General features: G+C 49.0%; 9 protein-coding genes across 9 annotated transcripts; 5 read left to right on the forward strand and 4 right to left on the reverse strand.

The window, feature by feature from the left end:
- Positions 1–709: 709 nt before the first annotated feature.
- Positions 710–1,618, forward strand: FPRO_14491 (uncharacterized protein; the record flags this gene model as incomplete). Its single annotated transcript, XM_031219521.1, has 1 exon — positions 710–1,618. One exon carries the CDS (start codon positions 710–712, stop codon positions 1,616–1,618), a length of 909 nt encoding a protein of 302 aa, XP_031085272.1.
- Positions 1,619–1,988: 370 nt separating this feature from the next.
- FPRO_14492 (uncharacterized protein) lies at positions 1,989–2,900 on the forward strand (the record flags this gene model as incomplete). Its single annotated transcript, XM_031219522.1, has 1 exon — positions 1,989–2,900. One exon carries the CDS (start codon positions 1,989–1,991, stop codon positions 2,898–2,900), a length of 912 nt encoding a protein of 303 aa, XP_031085273.1.
- Positions 2,901–3,454: 554 nt separating this feature from the next.
- Positions 3,455–4,414, forward strand: FPRO_14493 (uncharacterized protein; the record flags this gene model as incomplete). The annotated part of the gene is made up of 1 exon (XM_031219523.1): positions 3,455–4,414. One exon carries the CDS (start codon positions 3,455–3,457, stop codon positions 4,412–4,414), a length of 960 nt encoding a protein of 319 aa, XP_031085274.1.
- Positions 4,415–5,013: 599 nt separating this feature from the next.
- Positions 5,014–5,910, forward strand: FPRO_14494 (uncharacterized protein; the record flags this gene model as incomplete). Its single annotated transcript, XM_031219524.1, has 1 exon — positions 5,014–5,910. One exon carries the CDS (start codon positions 5,014–5,016, stop codon positions 5,908–5,910), a length of 897 nt encoding a protein of 298 aa, XP_031085275.1.
- A 238-nt stretch (positions 5,911–6,148) lies between these two features.
- On the reverse strand, positions 6,149–7,140 carry FPRO_14495 (uncharacterized protein; the record flags this gene model as incomplete). Its single annotated transcript, XM_031219526.1, has 2 exons — positions 6,149–6,570; positions 6,636–7,140. The coding sequence occupies 2 exons, from the start codon at positions 7,138–7,140 to the stop codon at positions 6,149–6,151; spliced, it is 927 nt and encodes a 308-aa protein (XP_031085276.1).
- A 721-nt stretch (positions 7,141–7,861) lies between these two features.
- On the reverse strand, positions 7,862–8,819 carry FPRO_14496 (uncharacterized protein; the record flags this gene model as incomplete). The annotated part of the gene is made up of 2 exons (XM_031219527.1): positions 7,862–8,174; positions 8,239–8,819. The coding sequence occupies 2 exons, from the start codon at positions 8,817–8,819 to the stop codon at positions 7,862–7,864; spliced, it is 894 nt and encodes a 297-aa protein (XP_031085277.1).
- A 351-nt stretch (positions 8,820–9,170) lies between these two features.
- On the forward strand, positions 9,171–11,642 carry FPRO_14497 (uncharacterized protein; the record flags this gene model as incomplete). The annotated part of the gene is made up of 6 exons (XM_031219528.1): positions 9,171–10,270; positions 10,336–10,402; positions 10,458–10,623; positions 10,692–10,872; positions 10,931–11,092; positions 11,156–11,642. 6 exons carry the CDS (start codon positions 9,171–9,173, stop codon positions 11,640–11,642), a joined length of 2,163 nt encoding a protein of 720 aa, XP_031085278.1.
- A 67-nt stretch (positions 11,643–11,709) lies between these two features.
- FPRO_14498 (uncharacterized protein) lies at positions 11,710–13,612 on the reverse strand (the record flags this gene model as incomplete). The annotated part of the gene is made up of 2 exons (XM_031219529.1): positions 11,710–11,855; positions 11,917–13,612. The coding sequence occupies 2 exons, from the start codon at positions 13,610–13,612 to the stop codon at positions 11,710–11,712; spliced, it is 1,842 nt and encodes a 613-aa protein (XP_031085279.1).
- A 567-nt stretch (positions 13,613–14,179) lies between these two features.
- Positions 14,180–15,538, reverse strand: FPRO_14499 (uncharacterized protein; the record flags this gene model as incomplete). Its single annotated transcript, XM_031219530.1, has 6 exons — positions 14,180–14,519; positions 14,584–14,747; positions 14,801–14,850; positions 14,913–14,994; positions 15,069–15,295; positions 15,427–15,538. The coding sequence occupies 6 exons, from the start codon at positions 15,536–15,538 to the stop codon at positions 14,180–14,182; spliced, it is 975 nt and encodes a 324-aa protein (XP_031085280.1).
- Positions 15,539–15,648: the final 110 nt, after the last annotated feature.

Here is a 15,648-nt window from a genome sequence, read left to right on the forward strand (position 1 = left end):
TCTCAAGTAATGCTACCATCTCTAATCACTTTTTCAAGTGAGCCTATCGACGCAGATAAATACTTCAAAGAGAAAGTCGAAGATAGATATACCACAGGCAAATTAGGGTAGAGACTTTTAATCCTAATAAAGTATGTTCTGTTTATTATCGAGCTCGGGTGTTGTTGGAGCGCCTGCATCAAAATGTCTAAATTATGGGCTTTATGTGATACGTGCCTGTGATTGATAGCTCATTATAATCGCGCGGAGGTTAGTACGGATCGTGCTCAGTGACCAATATGCCAAGATACAAACTTTGCTGTCATATTGCCTTCCAAAAGCTGAAGTAAATTTGGACTTCTCAGTGTGTTGGCTTGATATGTCTCGTTGAGAAGTCATAATCTTTAACCACCAATCAATTAACTCCGTTATAACCGATGCTGTCCAATAAACCCATCCGGTGTGATAGCTTTGTTTCCTTTACACTTCCGCACAGTCCCCACGTATGATGCGCTTCATCCTTACTGATGACTCAAGCGGAGTATTTTTCAAGTTTTTGATCATTTGATGTGGCATATATAACTCTCCATGTCCGGCCGTTTTGGACGAGATAATTTGCCCTTCTTCCATCGCACATAGCGATTCTTCTACCCTCAACAGGATCGCGGATCGTCTGTCAAACCGAGACTTTTCTCATCTCTTCACGCTTTTGGACCGACGCTTTTCAATCATGCCGACTGAGTTCCATCTCTTTCCTGCTCTCCCAACTGAGCTTAGGCAAGAAATTGGGGACCTGGCCATTGCTATTCGCCCAAGGCGCGCAGGAGTTCGTGTCTTTCGAGTATTCGATGCTTCCCAAGAACCTTCAATTCAGCTCAAAAACGTCTCGGGCTTCGCCCCCTACCGTACCCCCTTGGCTCTGGGTATACCTTTGCCAGACAAAGATTTCGCCAGTGTGACTGGGGAGAGCATCAGTGATATTTCGACACAGGTTCACGATCCGGAGTTGTGGAATACTTGCCAAGAATCGAGGTTGATGATGAGGAAAGCCTTTGTGTCACGCAAGGGATACAGCTTTGACTCGATGGGGTACTATCTATCTGGCAGTGCTCCCTTCTACGTCACGATTACAAAACCAGGACATAGCCTCTTTATCTTACGACCGGACAGTCTGGAATTCGACTTTCGGGAGATCTATGGGGCATTTAGTGAAACTGATTTAGTTTTGGGCATTGAGTACAAACCCGAATGGGGATCGCAACTTTATGCTGAGGAACAAGGTGGCGAGATTTGTCAAGCGGCAAGACTGATTACAGGTCTAGGCTGGGATCAAACGGTTTCAGGTGTATGCCTAGTAGATTATAATCTGAAGCTCAAGGCAGATTCTCCTTATAGGCCCAGGCCTGAAGATCTTGGTTGCTACTACGCACGGGATAGGAGGCTTGTCGAGGCGGATCCGGACGACGAAAGGAAAGAGGAACACTGGGAATACATCGACCCAATTCCAGATGGAGACTATCGCAAGTCTTCTTTCTATTTTGCGAAGCGTATGGTGGAAGCTTTTGACGAAGTGGGAATGGACGACCATGAAGCAACTTTCGGGCCCTGGATAGACCTTCTCGGATGGGATGACTTTTAAGATTTTGAAGCAGAAGTTTTCGTTTTCAGGCGGAAGAATGTTTGTCGATTTTGAGTAGTGGAATCACCCAGCCCAGATGGATGTCTGCTTTTCCATCGCACGGATTACGTGTGCACTGCTCGTGGCTGGGTAACAAACCCTATACGTCTGAGGTACTTAAATATAACTCAGTTTACTCATGATGACTCAGATATTTTGGTGTTCGTAAAGTTAAATCATTTGGCAATATATATATCCCTTGTCTGACCTTTCTCGCTGACACCATTTCCACTTCTTTCGACACGCAACTAAAGTCCTCCCCTGCACCTACCCATTTCACTGGCGCTTATCTAACCTATCTCCTACATCCCAGACCCGGTTACTATTAATCATGCCGACTGAGTTCCATCTCTTCTCTGCTCTCCCAGCCAAGCTAAGGCAACAGATCTGGAGTCTAGCTATTCGCCCGAAAGAGCCAGGAGTTCACATATTCCGAGTTTACGGTACTTCTTGGGATCATCAGTCTCCGAAGGCCGTCCATTTCTCATACAGCAAGGATCGATTTCGTGAACTGAATTGCGATGAGCTTGGTCTTGCTGTACCTTTAGCCCACGAGGATCCCGCCAACAACCCTAGCGCGAAGAGTGTGTCAACATATATGATTGATGCTGGACTATGGACTGCCTGTCATGAATCCATGACCGTGATGCGAAAAGCCTTTCCAAGGCCCAGGAGTATCGAGTGCAGCAAAGTTCGTGTCCCCGAGCCAGTCATGGGCTACTGCATCTCTGGAAGTGCGTCACTTTATTTCACAATAAATCCAGCGCATGACCTTCTCATCCTGCGGCCGGACAGTACAGACCTCAACCTGGAAGGCTTTGATCAGGACCTGAGCTACCGCCTCTCGCACATTGGCATCGAATATGAGTCAGACTGGGGACAGCAACGTTTTGACGAGCGCTATGATAAAGGAGAATGTCCAGCATTTCACCATATTTTAACCCTGTTCGAAAGCTGTACTTGGCAAGGCATATATCTTGTCGATTACAACCTAAAGCGGAAGGCAAACGCTCCTCCTTATGACGGGTTGTGCTTCTATGCACGCGACAGGAGGCTTATACAGGTGGACATGCGGGGTGAAGATATTCTGAATAAGTGGGAGTATATCGAGCCAGCTCGATGTATTGAAAAGTCTTCATTCGCGTTCGCACTATGGCTAGATGCACACTACGACAGGGTGCGACAAAATAAGTCTGAGGCTTTGCCTACTTCTGTACATCTTCTTGGGTGGGATACGTATTGAAGCATAGATGCAGGACTGCTCCCATTATACAGAAGTGTGTTTTCAATAAGTCAGATACATAAATTGGCAAACGCAAAAGTTTAATGTCTCAAGCGGTTTGAACTTGGGTACAATTTGTGACCCGACTTCATTTAAGCCTGACGCAGGTGGAAGGGTTTGGCCTTAGATGCAAGCTTATATGCTGCCTGAACTGTGTGTATGAGTGTGTTTCTTTGAGTTGACAGACCTGACAGCTGATACTTACGTCACGCGCCTTAGTCGAGATGAGATGCAAGCTTTGCTGTAACGAACTCTATCCCTCTCACAAACCACATAGGCCAATGAAAGGCCACGAGAGAAAAGAATGACATTTGATACTTCCATACTCTGTTTCGCATGGCATTGGTGACATCCTGCCTAGAGCCCTAATCACGTTATTGTTTATAAGGTGCCCTCTCCGTTTTCCCTCATCTACTCAGCCCACGTCGCCCACCTTTCATCTCGGCGGTATCCTCATTTAGAGCCCGAACATAATCGCACAACCTTTACACTTACTATTCTGGGCTACTTCCAAAATGGCATCAGCATTCCACTTATTCTCAGCACTTCCAAGAGAGCTTAGGCTAAAAATCTGGGAGGACGCTATTCGGCCAGATCTGCCAGCGGTGCATACGCTACGTCTACACGTCCCTGGCTCGAGAGTCCTAGGTCGCCCACAAGACACAATCCATTTCCCTCGTCGTCGCTCTGCCTACCGACTCATTTCACAGACCGGTAATTGTTTGTCCATTCCATTATGGAACAAATATCTCACTGTCGTCGACAGTGACGGCGATTTCAATATATCGCCATACTTAACCGATGTCGGCTTGTGGACAGCTTGCCACGAGTCAAGGCTCACGATACAAAAGCACTTTAAGAATAAGCCATTCCAATATACTCGCTTTCCTTCGTGGAAGGGGTACTACATCTCTGGTGGTCCTCCTTTGTACCTCACAATCTGTTACAGTAATGATCTAGTTATCCTTAAGCTCGACAGGCTCAACTTTAGAAAATGGGGTCGTGAGACATTGGGCCGCTTACAAGACATGAGGAACATTGGTATTGAGTACAGACACAAGTGGGCCATAGAGCTTTACGAAGAAGACGAAAGGGGCGTTGAAGCCGATGTATTGAACAGGATCGATCGGTTCTGTAGGGCTGTCTACTACGGAACTCGCGTTTGGATAATCGACCATAATCTGAGACGAAAGGTAGACGCTCCTCCTTGCGATGAAAAGCGTGGTCAAGATTTCTGTTCATGTGAGAATGTTTCTTTTCATGGGGCCGACAGAAAGTTCTCTAGCACTGGTCTCGAGAAGGGAGGGGACCGCCTGGCTCACTGGGAATATATCAACCCTGTTGCAGATGGAGAGCATCGCAAGTCCTCGTTATACTTTGCGGACCGACTGCATGAGTTGTATGAAGTGCGATATGAGGGGTCTGAGCAACGTACAGGAGCAATCCCGGGACTTCTTGGGTGGGACCGTCTTTGATGTTGGGATAAGTGGTCGAACATCCGGACTTGCCGAATGGGAGAGCTTGTAAGCAATGTATTCGCTTTCGCAAATCATATGGTGCCTCCACGTGCGTGCACTCATCGATAAATTTCGTTAGTTGTGGCAAAAAATACACCTCTATCCATTGGAGCACATTTGAACATTCACGAAAGTTTGAACCTTGAACAGCTGCCAGAAGAAACAAACTCCCCACAAACTCAACGGATAGCAAGCTGTGATAAGGTTGAGAGGTCAAAAGAGGCTTCATCCTCAACGCACAAAGGTAAAATGCAATACAGTTGACATGAATACAGATCGAGCAGCTACGCCTATTTGCACAAATCACAAATCACTTCTTCTGACTTAGAGTCTGAGTCACTCCGTGTAAACTTTCTATTTCGTTCAAATAGAGATGGCATATATATTTTCACCATCCCTTGTTAAAATCCTCTTGACTCATCAACATTTGCCCAACTTCTTTACCCGGCACTACTTCTCTCGAACAGCATTGACAACCACGATTGAAGACCATGGGGGAACGTACATTCCCCCTCTTCTCACAACTCCCTCTGGAGCTTCGGGAACAGATCTAGAAGATGGCCATGCGCCCAGACAAGCCTGGCGTTCAAATATTTCGGGTGTATGATCCTGAACCCGACAACCCTGTACATGCAAGGGATATTATGGGGTTTTCAGTCACCGGCGCGTCTCAGAGGCGATGGAGCCTACCGCCTTGCCTGTCTTGCCCCCCTCGCCTTGCGCTCCCGTTATGGAACAAATATCCAGACAGCACCAACGGCTTAAGCGACCACGACATATCGACATATCTGATCGACAGTTCACTATGGACAGTTTGCCATGAGTCCAGATCTATGATGAGAAGGGTTTTCGGGGTAAACGACGCGTCCAACCAGCGCCGCTTGGGATCAGCAACTGCCCATTACCTTTCCGGTAGTGCCCCGTCATGGATCACAATTTTCCCCAAGAATGACCTCATTGTCTTGCAATTCGATGACATGTTCAAATTCAATTGGATCCATCTACTTGATCTGTTTCATACAAAAGCGTGGTCTTTTGGCGGTGTTCTCAACCTAGGCATTGAGTACGATGTCGAGTGGGGCATATTTCACAGTGAGAGGGAATTGTTCCATCTCGCTTCTTGCAGCTTATTTGTTAACATATGGCTAATCGACCACAACTTGAAACGGCGAGAAGGAACTCCTCCTCAGAAGGACAGCGTCGAATTGGAATACGAGAATCCGGTTCTCCATGCACCATTCTATGCCAACGACAGAAAGTTCCTTAGAGTCAATCTCGAGCAGGAAGATGACTGCATGGACCATTGGAGGTATTTAAAGGTACTATCTGAAGACTACAAGGATTCTTCCATCCATTTTGCGAATCAACTTCGGGAGGAGGTCTGGCTTCTCAATCGCGATAACTTTCTTGCTCCGCCTTGTTCAGTTGGTTTACTTGGATGGGACGATATTTAAGAACTGACGAGTCAAGGAGCGACGCGAATTCTTGTTCCAGAAGGACTTACATGCGAAGATTGATAAGACAACTTTAAGTATCATTAAAAATTGACATTAATGTCATATGCACTCAACTGAAGAACTAAGTTCTCCCTGCTGATTGAAGCTCTCGGCCACAAGTCTCAACTGCATTCAAAATTGTCCCAACACAGACAGTAATATCAATTCGTCGCCTTATATAACGCAAGTTACAAAGCTAGTTATCTTCAACTCCCAAATATTCTTTAAGGAATTCGATCTGCCGAGCCACATTTCGCTCAAAGTTGTTTCCAGTGTAGGCGTCAAAATGCCCGCCTGGCAAGATGGAGAGCTGCTTTGGCTCCCGTGCCCGAGAGTAGGCTTCGAGAGCTAAGTCCGTCGGCGTCAAAACATCATTTTCCGCGACCGTCATCAACAGTGGCGTTGGTGAGATGCGATGTATCCACACCGATGGATCGTGGGCACGGAAGAGCTCCAGTGACTTGAGCGTGACCTCGTTCTTCCATGCAGACTTGGGAGCCCAGAGCTTTTGGAAGAAGTCATAGCTATCAGGTGTGGGGAGCGCAGATGGTGCTAGTGGATTCTCGTCTACCACCTTGACGGTGATAGGGGCGTTCCCAGCTGCTCGGTCGAGTCGATCTAGAAAAGTAGACGTGTTTTAGCGATTAGGAGCATGTAATTAACTGCTATGGAAGTTGACTAACCTTTCTGGAATTCGCCTTCCATGAACTCTGCAAAATCTGGCCGTACAAGCCGGTTGAAGTTGTCCCATCCATTCAGACACGGAACCTGAGAGAGAACTATCTTGACGCGTCTATCAACGGCCCCAACGCGGAGGACATGCCCGCCACTGTAAGAGCTTCCCCAGACGCCAATCCTCTCCGGATCAACTTCACTCCGCGACTGGGCAAAGGTAATGGCATCGGATATATCGGCGACCTGGAGGTCAGGAACAATATCCTGCCTCGGCTGACCTGGTCCGGTGTCGCTGTCCCCGAGTCCTCGGTTGTCATAAACCACACAGGCCATCTTGAGCCGGCTGGTAAAGCGTTCGGCGAAAGCGTCAAGATCCATCTCTTTTAATGCTGAGAATCCATGGCAGAGGACCAAGCATGGCAGTTTGGATAAATTTGCTGTTGATGGCAGGTAAAACCACCCTCGAAGGGTGACATCGTCAGATGTGGCAAACTCAATATTGGAACGAGGCATCTTTTACAATTGAGGAAAAATTCGATAGTAATGTCTATTTAGTGTACTGGAGGGCTGGTTCTAGGTTGCTTCAAATCCTTTAAAAGAAATCCTGTCTTAGACTTGGCTTGCTTCTGTCGGTGTTTCAACGGTGTCCGGACGCGCATCTCGTGCGGCATCTTGATTAACGCGGCGTCTTAATTTCCCCGGCTTCTCAGCTTACAGGCGGCATCTTGGCTTGCCCACAATCACTCTAGTTAGCTATTTGTCTGTCCCATTGGGCATTACCCCTCGAGACATGCAAAGCCACTACAGTAATTAGCCGAGCAAATACAATTCTGTTACTCCCTGAAAAATGATCGTGTATTTTCTAGATGAAACAGAAAGTACTGGATGTTTCTTAGCATTGAGAACTAGTCAATTCCCGCCAATCTATCTCCCACTGTGATTATGGTCCCGAAACTCTAAAATCTAATTAATCCAGTCCCTTTATGTGACACCTGCTATTTGCAAGCCCCTGTAGACGAATATACATACACAATGGCTCTTTTATCTGAATCAGCAGGAATCTGAGGTACCGCACTTTATCCTATCTCAATGGTAAATTGCAGACATAGCGGCTTCAAACCTAAGAGCAGCGATACTCATAGAGTCACATGAGGACTGAGCAGGTAATTGCATCATTGCCCAAGTTCGGGATACTGAAGCAGGTTCATACATCCATAGGCACGTATCTCCATTGCTAATCAGTTGTAATACTATCTGCTGAGGCCTTTCCAGGAGCCAGGTACTTGTAGATATCCTTCACTGCATCTTTCTTCCTACTAGTGAGACTAGCAGGGCCCTGCGGCCCAGGGTCATCAAGAAGAGATACCTTCCTCCACTCCGTGTCATGACAGACTTCTAACATAGTGCCTGGCTCAAACTCTTCAGTCTGGGTGAGTAAAGCCATCATGGCGTTGGCCACAGCATCCGGCGGCAAGAGATAATCTCGCTCCATGTCAAGAAATTTGGCTGCTTCGGGTTTCTCTGAGAATAGTGGTGTGGACACGGTTCTTTGAAACGCGCATGTTAGATGAGGCAAATCAATGAGGGAAGATATATATGTGTGTAGCTTACCCTGGTACAACTCCCAAGACCCGAATTCCCGAGGTTTGGGCCAGAGGTGCCATACCTCGAACAAAGCTGCTCAGTGCATGCTTTGAAGCAGTGTATAGCGGAGTGATGATACTTGATCTCTGGGCGGCAATGCTCGACAGATGGATTATAGTTCCCGGAAGATCGGCTTCGACAAGCCTCCGCACAGCAATGCGTGTAGTCTTGATAGGGTGCACGAGGTTAATGTCGAGAACCTTGTACCTCGAGTCGCTATCTCGGTCTTCCCAGAAGGAATTGCTTGAGGGTTCGTAGACACCAGCTCCAGGTACCACGACGGTAGGTATGCCGTTGAAAATCTTCACGCAGTAGTCAAATGCTGCCTCGAGTTGAGCCCAGTCTGTGACGTCGAGTTTGAAAAACTTGACCCTGTCTGCATCGCTTGGCTGCAGTGAGCCTATCCATGTCGGGGCGGTGGGATGAAGAGTAAGGTCTGCGATTAGAACATGGTAACCGGCCTCGTGGATCTTCTTGACAAAGGCTAGCGAGATGCCTGACCCGCCCCCAGTGACAAGGGCGATCTGGCGCGGGGTGGTGTCGGCCATGGCTTTGTGGTAGGGAGTCCTCGTACCAAATATCGAGGCGCTCTGGAACACAGGCCTTTGGACTAACTGATATACCTGGAGTATTTTGACTGGTCGCGAGCCGCGAGACAAGACAAGGACGACTTTCGGCTTCTTAGGCACGGCTTCTCGACATTCGGGGAATGGGGCTATTAGTGGCGGAGCTACACCACCGCAAAAGTCTAGCTTAAAGTCTAAATCCGATCTCCCTAGTCTAGACGCGGGGGTCTTCAGATCGTATCCATGTAGACCGCCAGAGCCAGGTTGGTGCATCATTATTAAGAAGCCGCCTTCGCATCATGTCTGCCTCCGCCCCTGTCTTCACTCTCCACCATGCCCGTCCGTACTGCCGTCGCATGTCGCCGATGCAATGCCCGCAAGATCAAGTGTTTAGCACCAAACGGTGTCCCTTGTCTCAATTGCGATTCTGCAGGGGCAGATTGCCAACTCATTGAGTCGAGAAGGGGCAAGTACCCGCGTCACAGACGGCTCAGGCCAAACAAGCCCTCAACCGTGGACAAGGCTGATGAGACACTACAGTCTTCGTCAAGTTCCTCAAACCCACCACCGATATCTCTATCGCCGCAGCATATAGTCCATCTCCCTGCACTGGCGTCGCCGTCGAATTCTCATCGAGGCGCAGAGTTCGACGCCACTGACGCTCACGAGACTCTTGTGGCTGCCGACTCAGGAGATGGAAACACCAACGCCGCCAACATCAACAGCACGGCTACCACGCAAGACACGCCTGAATCACCTGGTTTTCTCTATGCCCGCATCGCCGAAAATAGTGCAAATAACAACTCCACATCAACCATCACCGACACCAATAGGACTGCCTTTCTCGGTGAGGCCTTTAGCCTCAGCTATGTCGTTCACAATGTCATCGGGCCCTTATTTTCCAGCTCATCAACTCATCCCCACAGACTGCACTTCCCTTTGACTTGCCACGGCGATGGTGGGTCAGATTCACGCTCCCGAGTAGATGTTGTGACATGTCAGATCAGCCATCTGAGGTCTCAACGTCTCCTGTACTTCCCATGTCGCGAAACACTCCACCTTCTCCTCGACTGCTACTTTGAGGCCTTCCACCCGGCCTTTCCAATATTCGACGAGTCCTCGTTTCGCAGAGCCACCGACGCAGGCGAGACTTCTCTGATAGTTCTCAGCGCCCTTCTCATGGTCGCCGTGAGTATCTGCACCACAGATGTCCTCCAGCAGAATGGATCAGTCAGCCGGTACGGCGCGCGGAGTATCTACTATCATCAAGCAAAAGCTCTGTACGACGCAGATCAAGAGCCTAGCAAAGTTGACATCATTTTGGGCACCTTTTTGATGAGCTTTTGGTGGGGAGGTCCCAATGATCCAAAAGACTCGTGGCATTGGCTGGGAATAACATCGAACCTTGCAACGAGCCTTGGCATGCATCGATCGTAAGTTTTATTGTTGTCATAGATATCTCTATGACAAACTAACCGTCCTCTCTTCTCCCTGATAGGACTCAAAACTCGTCCGTGGACTCTAAAACGGCGGCAAGGTGGAAGAGGATCTGGTGGTCTATCTATGTATGCGCCAAGTTCTTTCGTCACGATTGACTGTTGCTGACTGAGCTTGATCCAGATCCGGGAAAACCTTGTTAGTGGCTCAATCGGCAAGCCTCGTCACATATCGGATTCAGACTGGGATGTTGAGACGCCGAGTGAAGAGGATCTCGAGAACGTGGTCCGCTCCGAGAAGCCTGAACGCACCGCCTATTTCATATATATGGCCCATTTATCCAAGATATGTACGTAGCTATACGAAGAGTAAATCCTTTCCTAGGCCACCCAGCTGACTAGCCTCGTATTGCCCCAGTCGGTGGTATTCTGTCCTCCAGATATGCAGCCTCCAAACCTGTAGATTCGAGCAAAGAATCTGAAGATTTGGAGCATGACCTTCAACGGTTTCGTTCTGAGCTCCCAGAAACAATGGTGTACAAGGGCCTTGGTCCAGATCAACAAGGCCTCTGGGCCGCTATGCTTGCAATGGCAACGTGGTGGGTACCACTGTGTTCAAGACTTTGCCCCAGCCCTTGCACTAACTCCGTCCATCAGCTATGCTACCATACTTCTTTGTCGTCCGCAGAATGAGGATCAGACCGGCGAGAACTGCCGATGGGGAAACCGTCGGAAAGCTTTTGATGCAGCGAATGAGATCACTCGTATAACAGAAGATATCTTGGCAGACTCAGCGGGGAGGCTATGCCAAATACACACGTGAGTAGTAACTGGATGGAAATCAATCCACCGTGGTTCTAGACTGACAATCACCCTTGGCAGAATACCAGCCCTTTTCAACGCTCTAGCTATGCATCTCCTCTCGCTCTGCGAATCAAGGGAGTTGGAGAACTTCCAAGTCCGAAAGGGTCTAGCCGAAGCCCGCTCAGACATTTGCATGCTAGGCCTCGAAGTCCTACAGGAATCTTGGCCTGTTGGAAGGTGGGTGTACCGCCTTTTTGCTATGATCAGAAACCGAATGCGGGAGTATGCACAGCCTGAATCTTCAGGGTTGGTGAATCACCCAGCGCCAGCTTATCCGTCTATTCAACAGGAGGCGGATCAGGAAGGAGAAGACAGTCGAGATGACGTTCAAGAGGATACTCAAGTATGGCAAGGTTATGAAAATGCCGATCAGGGCGTGGTAGCCTCTTGGTTACCTACACCTCTGTATTCAGCTGAGACTCTCTCGCCGCATCAATTCTTGGATTTGACAGCCCAAAGTCTCTTGCTTGAGGATTACATTCCTGATATATTTACTTTCAGCTGAGAAGAAATAAATTACTTTTCCCGCATCGAATAAATATTTAAAAAGCGCTATCAGTAGAAACACAAGACTAAATCCTTCCGCGATCAAGAAACTTTCTTGGGATAGGCACATGCTTTGCTCTTAGGTACTCAGCCACGTTCTTTCCCAGCACATCATAAGTCGAGCTTGCCGCCACACCTCGGTCCAGATGATCTTTGAGCAGAAAGTGAACAGCTACAGAACGGACTTGTTAGTGGTCCCTGCCAGTGAGTGGCGAACTTGAGGGTCAACTTACCTTGGATATTTGGCAGCTCGAATCGTTCGACACGTCCTCCATTATAATCATTCTGTAGAATATCGATGATTCGGTCCACAGTGAGCAAGGACCTCAGCCAGGCATACTCATCCTCGTGACGGACAAAGAAGCCGATATTACAATCTGAACCTTTGTCACCGGACCGGGCGTGCACGATGTAGCCTAGCGGTGCCATGATGCTTGGCCCAAAGGAGAGCAGCGGTTGTGGTTCAGACACTGGTTGTATCTCCTGCTGATGCACATAAGGAACTGTATCAGTTGGTGGCTTAATGTCGACCACTCGCTCACACCAAGGAAGATGAGCTCTGTGCCTGATAAGGGCTTGTGGCATTATAGTGACAAAGTACTCATTGTAAGGCTTCGGAAATGCCTGGCGGTCATCGACGGCAAAGGTGGCTCCGGGGTATGTTGACATGACTATGTTCCAGCACTTGTTGCGGAAGTTGGACGGCGACAGAGCATCGGCTTCAGGTGCTTGGGCAAAGACCCTCACATCAACAGTGGCGGCGTCTTGGGATACTGGGTTGGGCTGGCAGGCCCCACTGACGGTGAAAGCAAGCTTGGACATAGACTCGACATCGAGGTAGAATCTTAGCTGTTTCTCCAACAGAGCAGCCTTTTCTTCAGCGTCGAGGCCCACGATGAAGTAATGCACCTCAGCCTGGTAGCCTCCGGGGGCAGTCAAGCCGACCTTTGTCGTCGGCGGAGGCTTTTCGAAACCAATGTTGTGTACAAAGACACTATCAGGACCGGCCTGTTCCATCTTGACCTGGTCTACGATGGCGACCACGTCCGAGTTGTAGTATCGCTTGCCCTGTAGCTCATAGAGCAGCTGAGAGCGGCACGTGTTGACAGATACCTCGCCGCCCCTGTCTTTCGAGTGGTGGCACTCGATGAAGAAGGTACCATCATACTGAATGCGGGCAATGGGCAGATTTAACAAGGGACTCTTGCCCCGAGGGAGCGTCTTGAAGCCGGTGTAGTTGCCACCGGTGACATAGTAAGAACACTCGATCAGATGACCCGCGATCAAGGCATGTGCGAGCTCCTGGTACTGTGTGCTAGGCCACCCGTGCCAATATGCAGCAGCTCCCATGGTTGGAGCTGCATCCGCCACGCGACCGCAGAGGACAATGTCAGCCCCATTTATGAAAGCCTGTGATATGCCTCGTGAGCCTAGGTAGCACTGCGCATACACCGGGCTGTGTCCCCATTCCTCAAAAGACTGGCCCGTAGTGATGTTTCGAAGTTTCGCTCCCTCAGAAACGTACTGCTGGACCGTGTCGAGAACTTCGTCTCCTTCGATCCAGGCAACTCGAAGGTCTGTTCCAGATTCCTCGACGATCTTCTGTATACGCTGATACAGAAGTTCTGTGTCGCATGCCCCGGCGTTGACGGCCATCTTGATCTTTCGTGCAGCCAAGTCTGGCAGGGCGCACTGGAAGGAGTCGACGAACTGCTGTTCGAAAGCAGGAGCAGAGTCGAAATTCTGGCTTTCAGCACGCTGTGCTTTGAGCATTCCGCGTGCTGCCATGTTGTACTCTGACAGCCAGTCTCCGACGATAAAGTCGACATCGGCGTTCTTTGCGAGCTCTGCCAGGTTCTCAACCATGTCTGTGATGGCGCCTGATGCTGATGCCACACGGACAGGACGACGAGTTATTTGAGATCCCATCTTGAAAGTTTTGTTCTGGTGGCAGTTCTGTTGATACAAGCGCTATGATGTTGTTGTCACAAAAGTAAATCTTCTGTGCCAGGAGGAGAGGTTAGCATCGTAGCAACAGCGATAGTTTTATCCAAGTCACTGCTGTTGTAGATGGATCAGAGGATATGGAAGGGTGCAGTGCTGCCGCGGCGGGCTCGGCTTCTGACTGGTAACAATGGTTCGGTCCATTTGGGTACCATAAAGACGGCATCTTAGCCCAGTCCCCGCGGCATCACAGTGAATTAGTGATATGCCGGGTGGCCAATGGAGGTCAAATTATGGTACGACTACTCTTCTAGGATCAATTAGAAGGAAGCTGCCAATTCCAGTAATCAACCACCTGAATTGTGGCTTGACTGAGTAATCTGGAGTTGAGTCTTGTGATAATGCCAGTTTTCCTACCCGGCCCAGGCCAAATAATTCTCACTTCGTCTACGTCTTTACCCCCGGGCTCGTTCTAGACACTCTTTTACTGCACGGTCGATCAATAGTACATTCTCATGACCTCCTATTGATTCTAGGCGTCATTTTAGCCAGCTACAGGACAGCGATAGCATTGGGGGGCGAGGCACATCCACCAACCACCCTCAACGGAGCGCTTGCTAAGAAGAAGGACCACCTGTCATGCGCCTTGCACTCTTCAGCCAGTCCCTCCAGATCCCAAAGCTCGCCGATCGGTGTTCCCCACTGTACAAGTAACCATTCGTGCAAGCAGCAGTCTTCTGGGTACGGCCATGCCTCGAAACCCATGGTGTCGCCAGCCACTGCCGAAAAGTGCTTTGAGTACAGCCATCTGACCGTCTCATCATTATTTTCCAGTCCAATCATATAATGCTGCTTTTCGGTGCCCAAAGCTCGAATATCGGCCTTGGCGTTGCTGTTGGAAGAAGAGAGCTATGTCAGACTTGTTGTTCTGCTGAGAGGGGGCTGTGAATACATACTTGTGCCATCTCACGAAACCGCTCCTCACGATGAGGATATCTCCCTGTCTTGTCTCTGTCCCCTGGTAGGCGAGCGTAGCTTCGAGCTCCGAAATTGGGATTTTGTGACAGCTGATGGCTGACGGTGGTTCAATGCCCGGATTCTCGTGCTCCCACCAGCTCAGCTAATTTCGCTGAGTGATTAGTGAGGATAAGCAGGTTGAACACAGATACGTACCCAGTCTACAAGAACCCCTCTACCGACGATGCCACCTCTATCACATATCTCTGGTGTTGAGATAAGGTAAGTAGTGATCAAGGAGACTAGTCTTTGGGCAAGCGGCACGTACTGTGAATACCAAGATCGTTTGAGGCCTTGAGCTGCTCATGGGTCCAGCCATTGTAGTAGACTGCTGTCTTCTGGCTGCCAAACTGTCGGGTTAAGTAACTAGTCAACCTTATGCTGCAGGAAGTCGCATGCCTTCGTGAGATGAGATGAAACCTACATGCTTTAAACTATCCCACTGAGAGCTTGTCTGCGTGTTGAATGATATAACATCGTCGAAGGCGACAAAGCCTTCCTCGGCAAGGTCCTTGACGGTGTGCTGTAGTGGAATTCGTCCGAATCCAGGAAACTCAATGTTATGGAGGGGCCAGTCGAGCTGCACGTGCGTCCCAGTTTGGATCTCGTCTTTCGCCTTCTGTACAATTTCCTTGGTGAGGAGTCGTAGGGCTGTAGATGAACTGTCAGTCTCGGTTTCACCACTCTTTTCCTCCTTCCATAGTAGCTAGGTTTGTGTTGTTGACTAAACAGCACGGAATATCGTGGTCTTGAACTTCAAGAAATCCAAGTGCTTTACTTACTTCCCAATTGGTCTTTCTGACCATTGACGTCGAAAAAGCCCCAGAGGCATCCTTTTGGCTGACCTTTTACCACTGGAAGGTCGTCAAACTCGGGAAAAGAGAAGTTGCTCATGATTGTGCAAGTAGTGCTGGCTGTCGCGTCGATCACAAATTTCGCAGGTCTATCGGCCAGTCACCAAAATCGAGAAATGTTATGACATCCCCCACTATTTGACAGAAGGT

This window comes from Fusarium proliferatum (assembly GCF_900067095.1).
Source record: "Fusarium proliferatum ET1 genome assembly, contig: FPRO_scaffold008, whole genome shotgun sequence".
In the NCBI taxonomy this organism is placed as follows: Eukaryota; Fungi; Ascomycota; class Sordariomycetes; order Hypocreales; family Nectriaceae; genus Fusarium; species Fusarium proliferatum.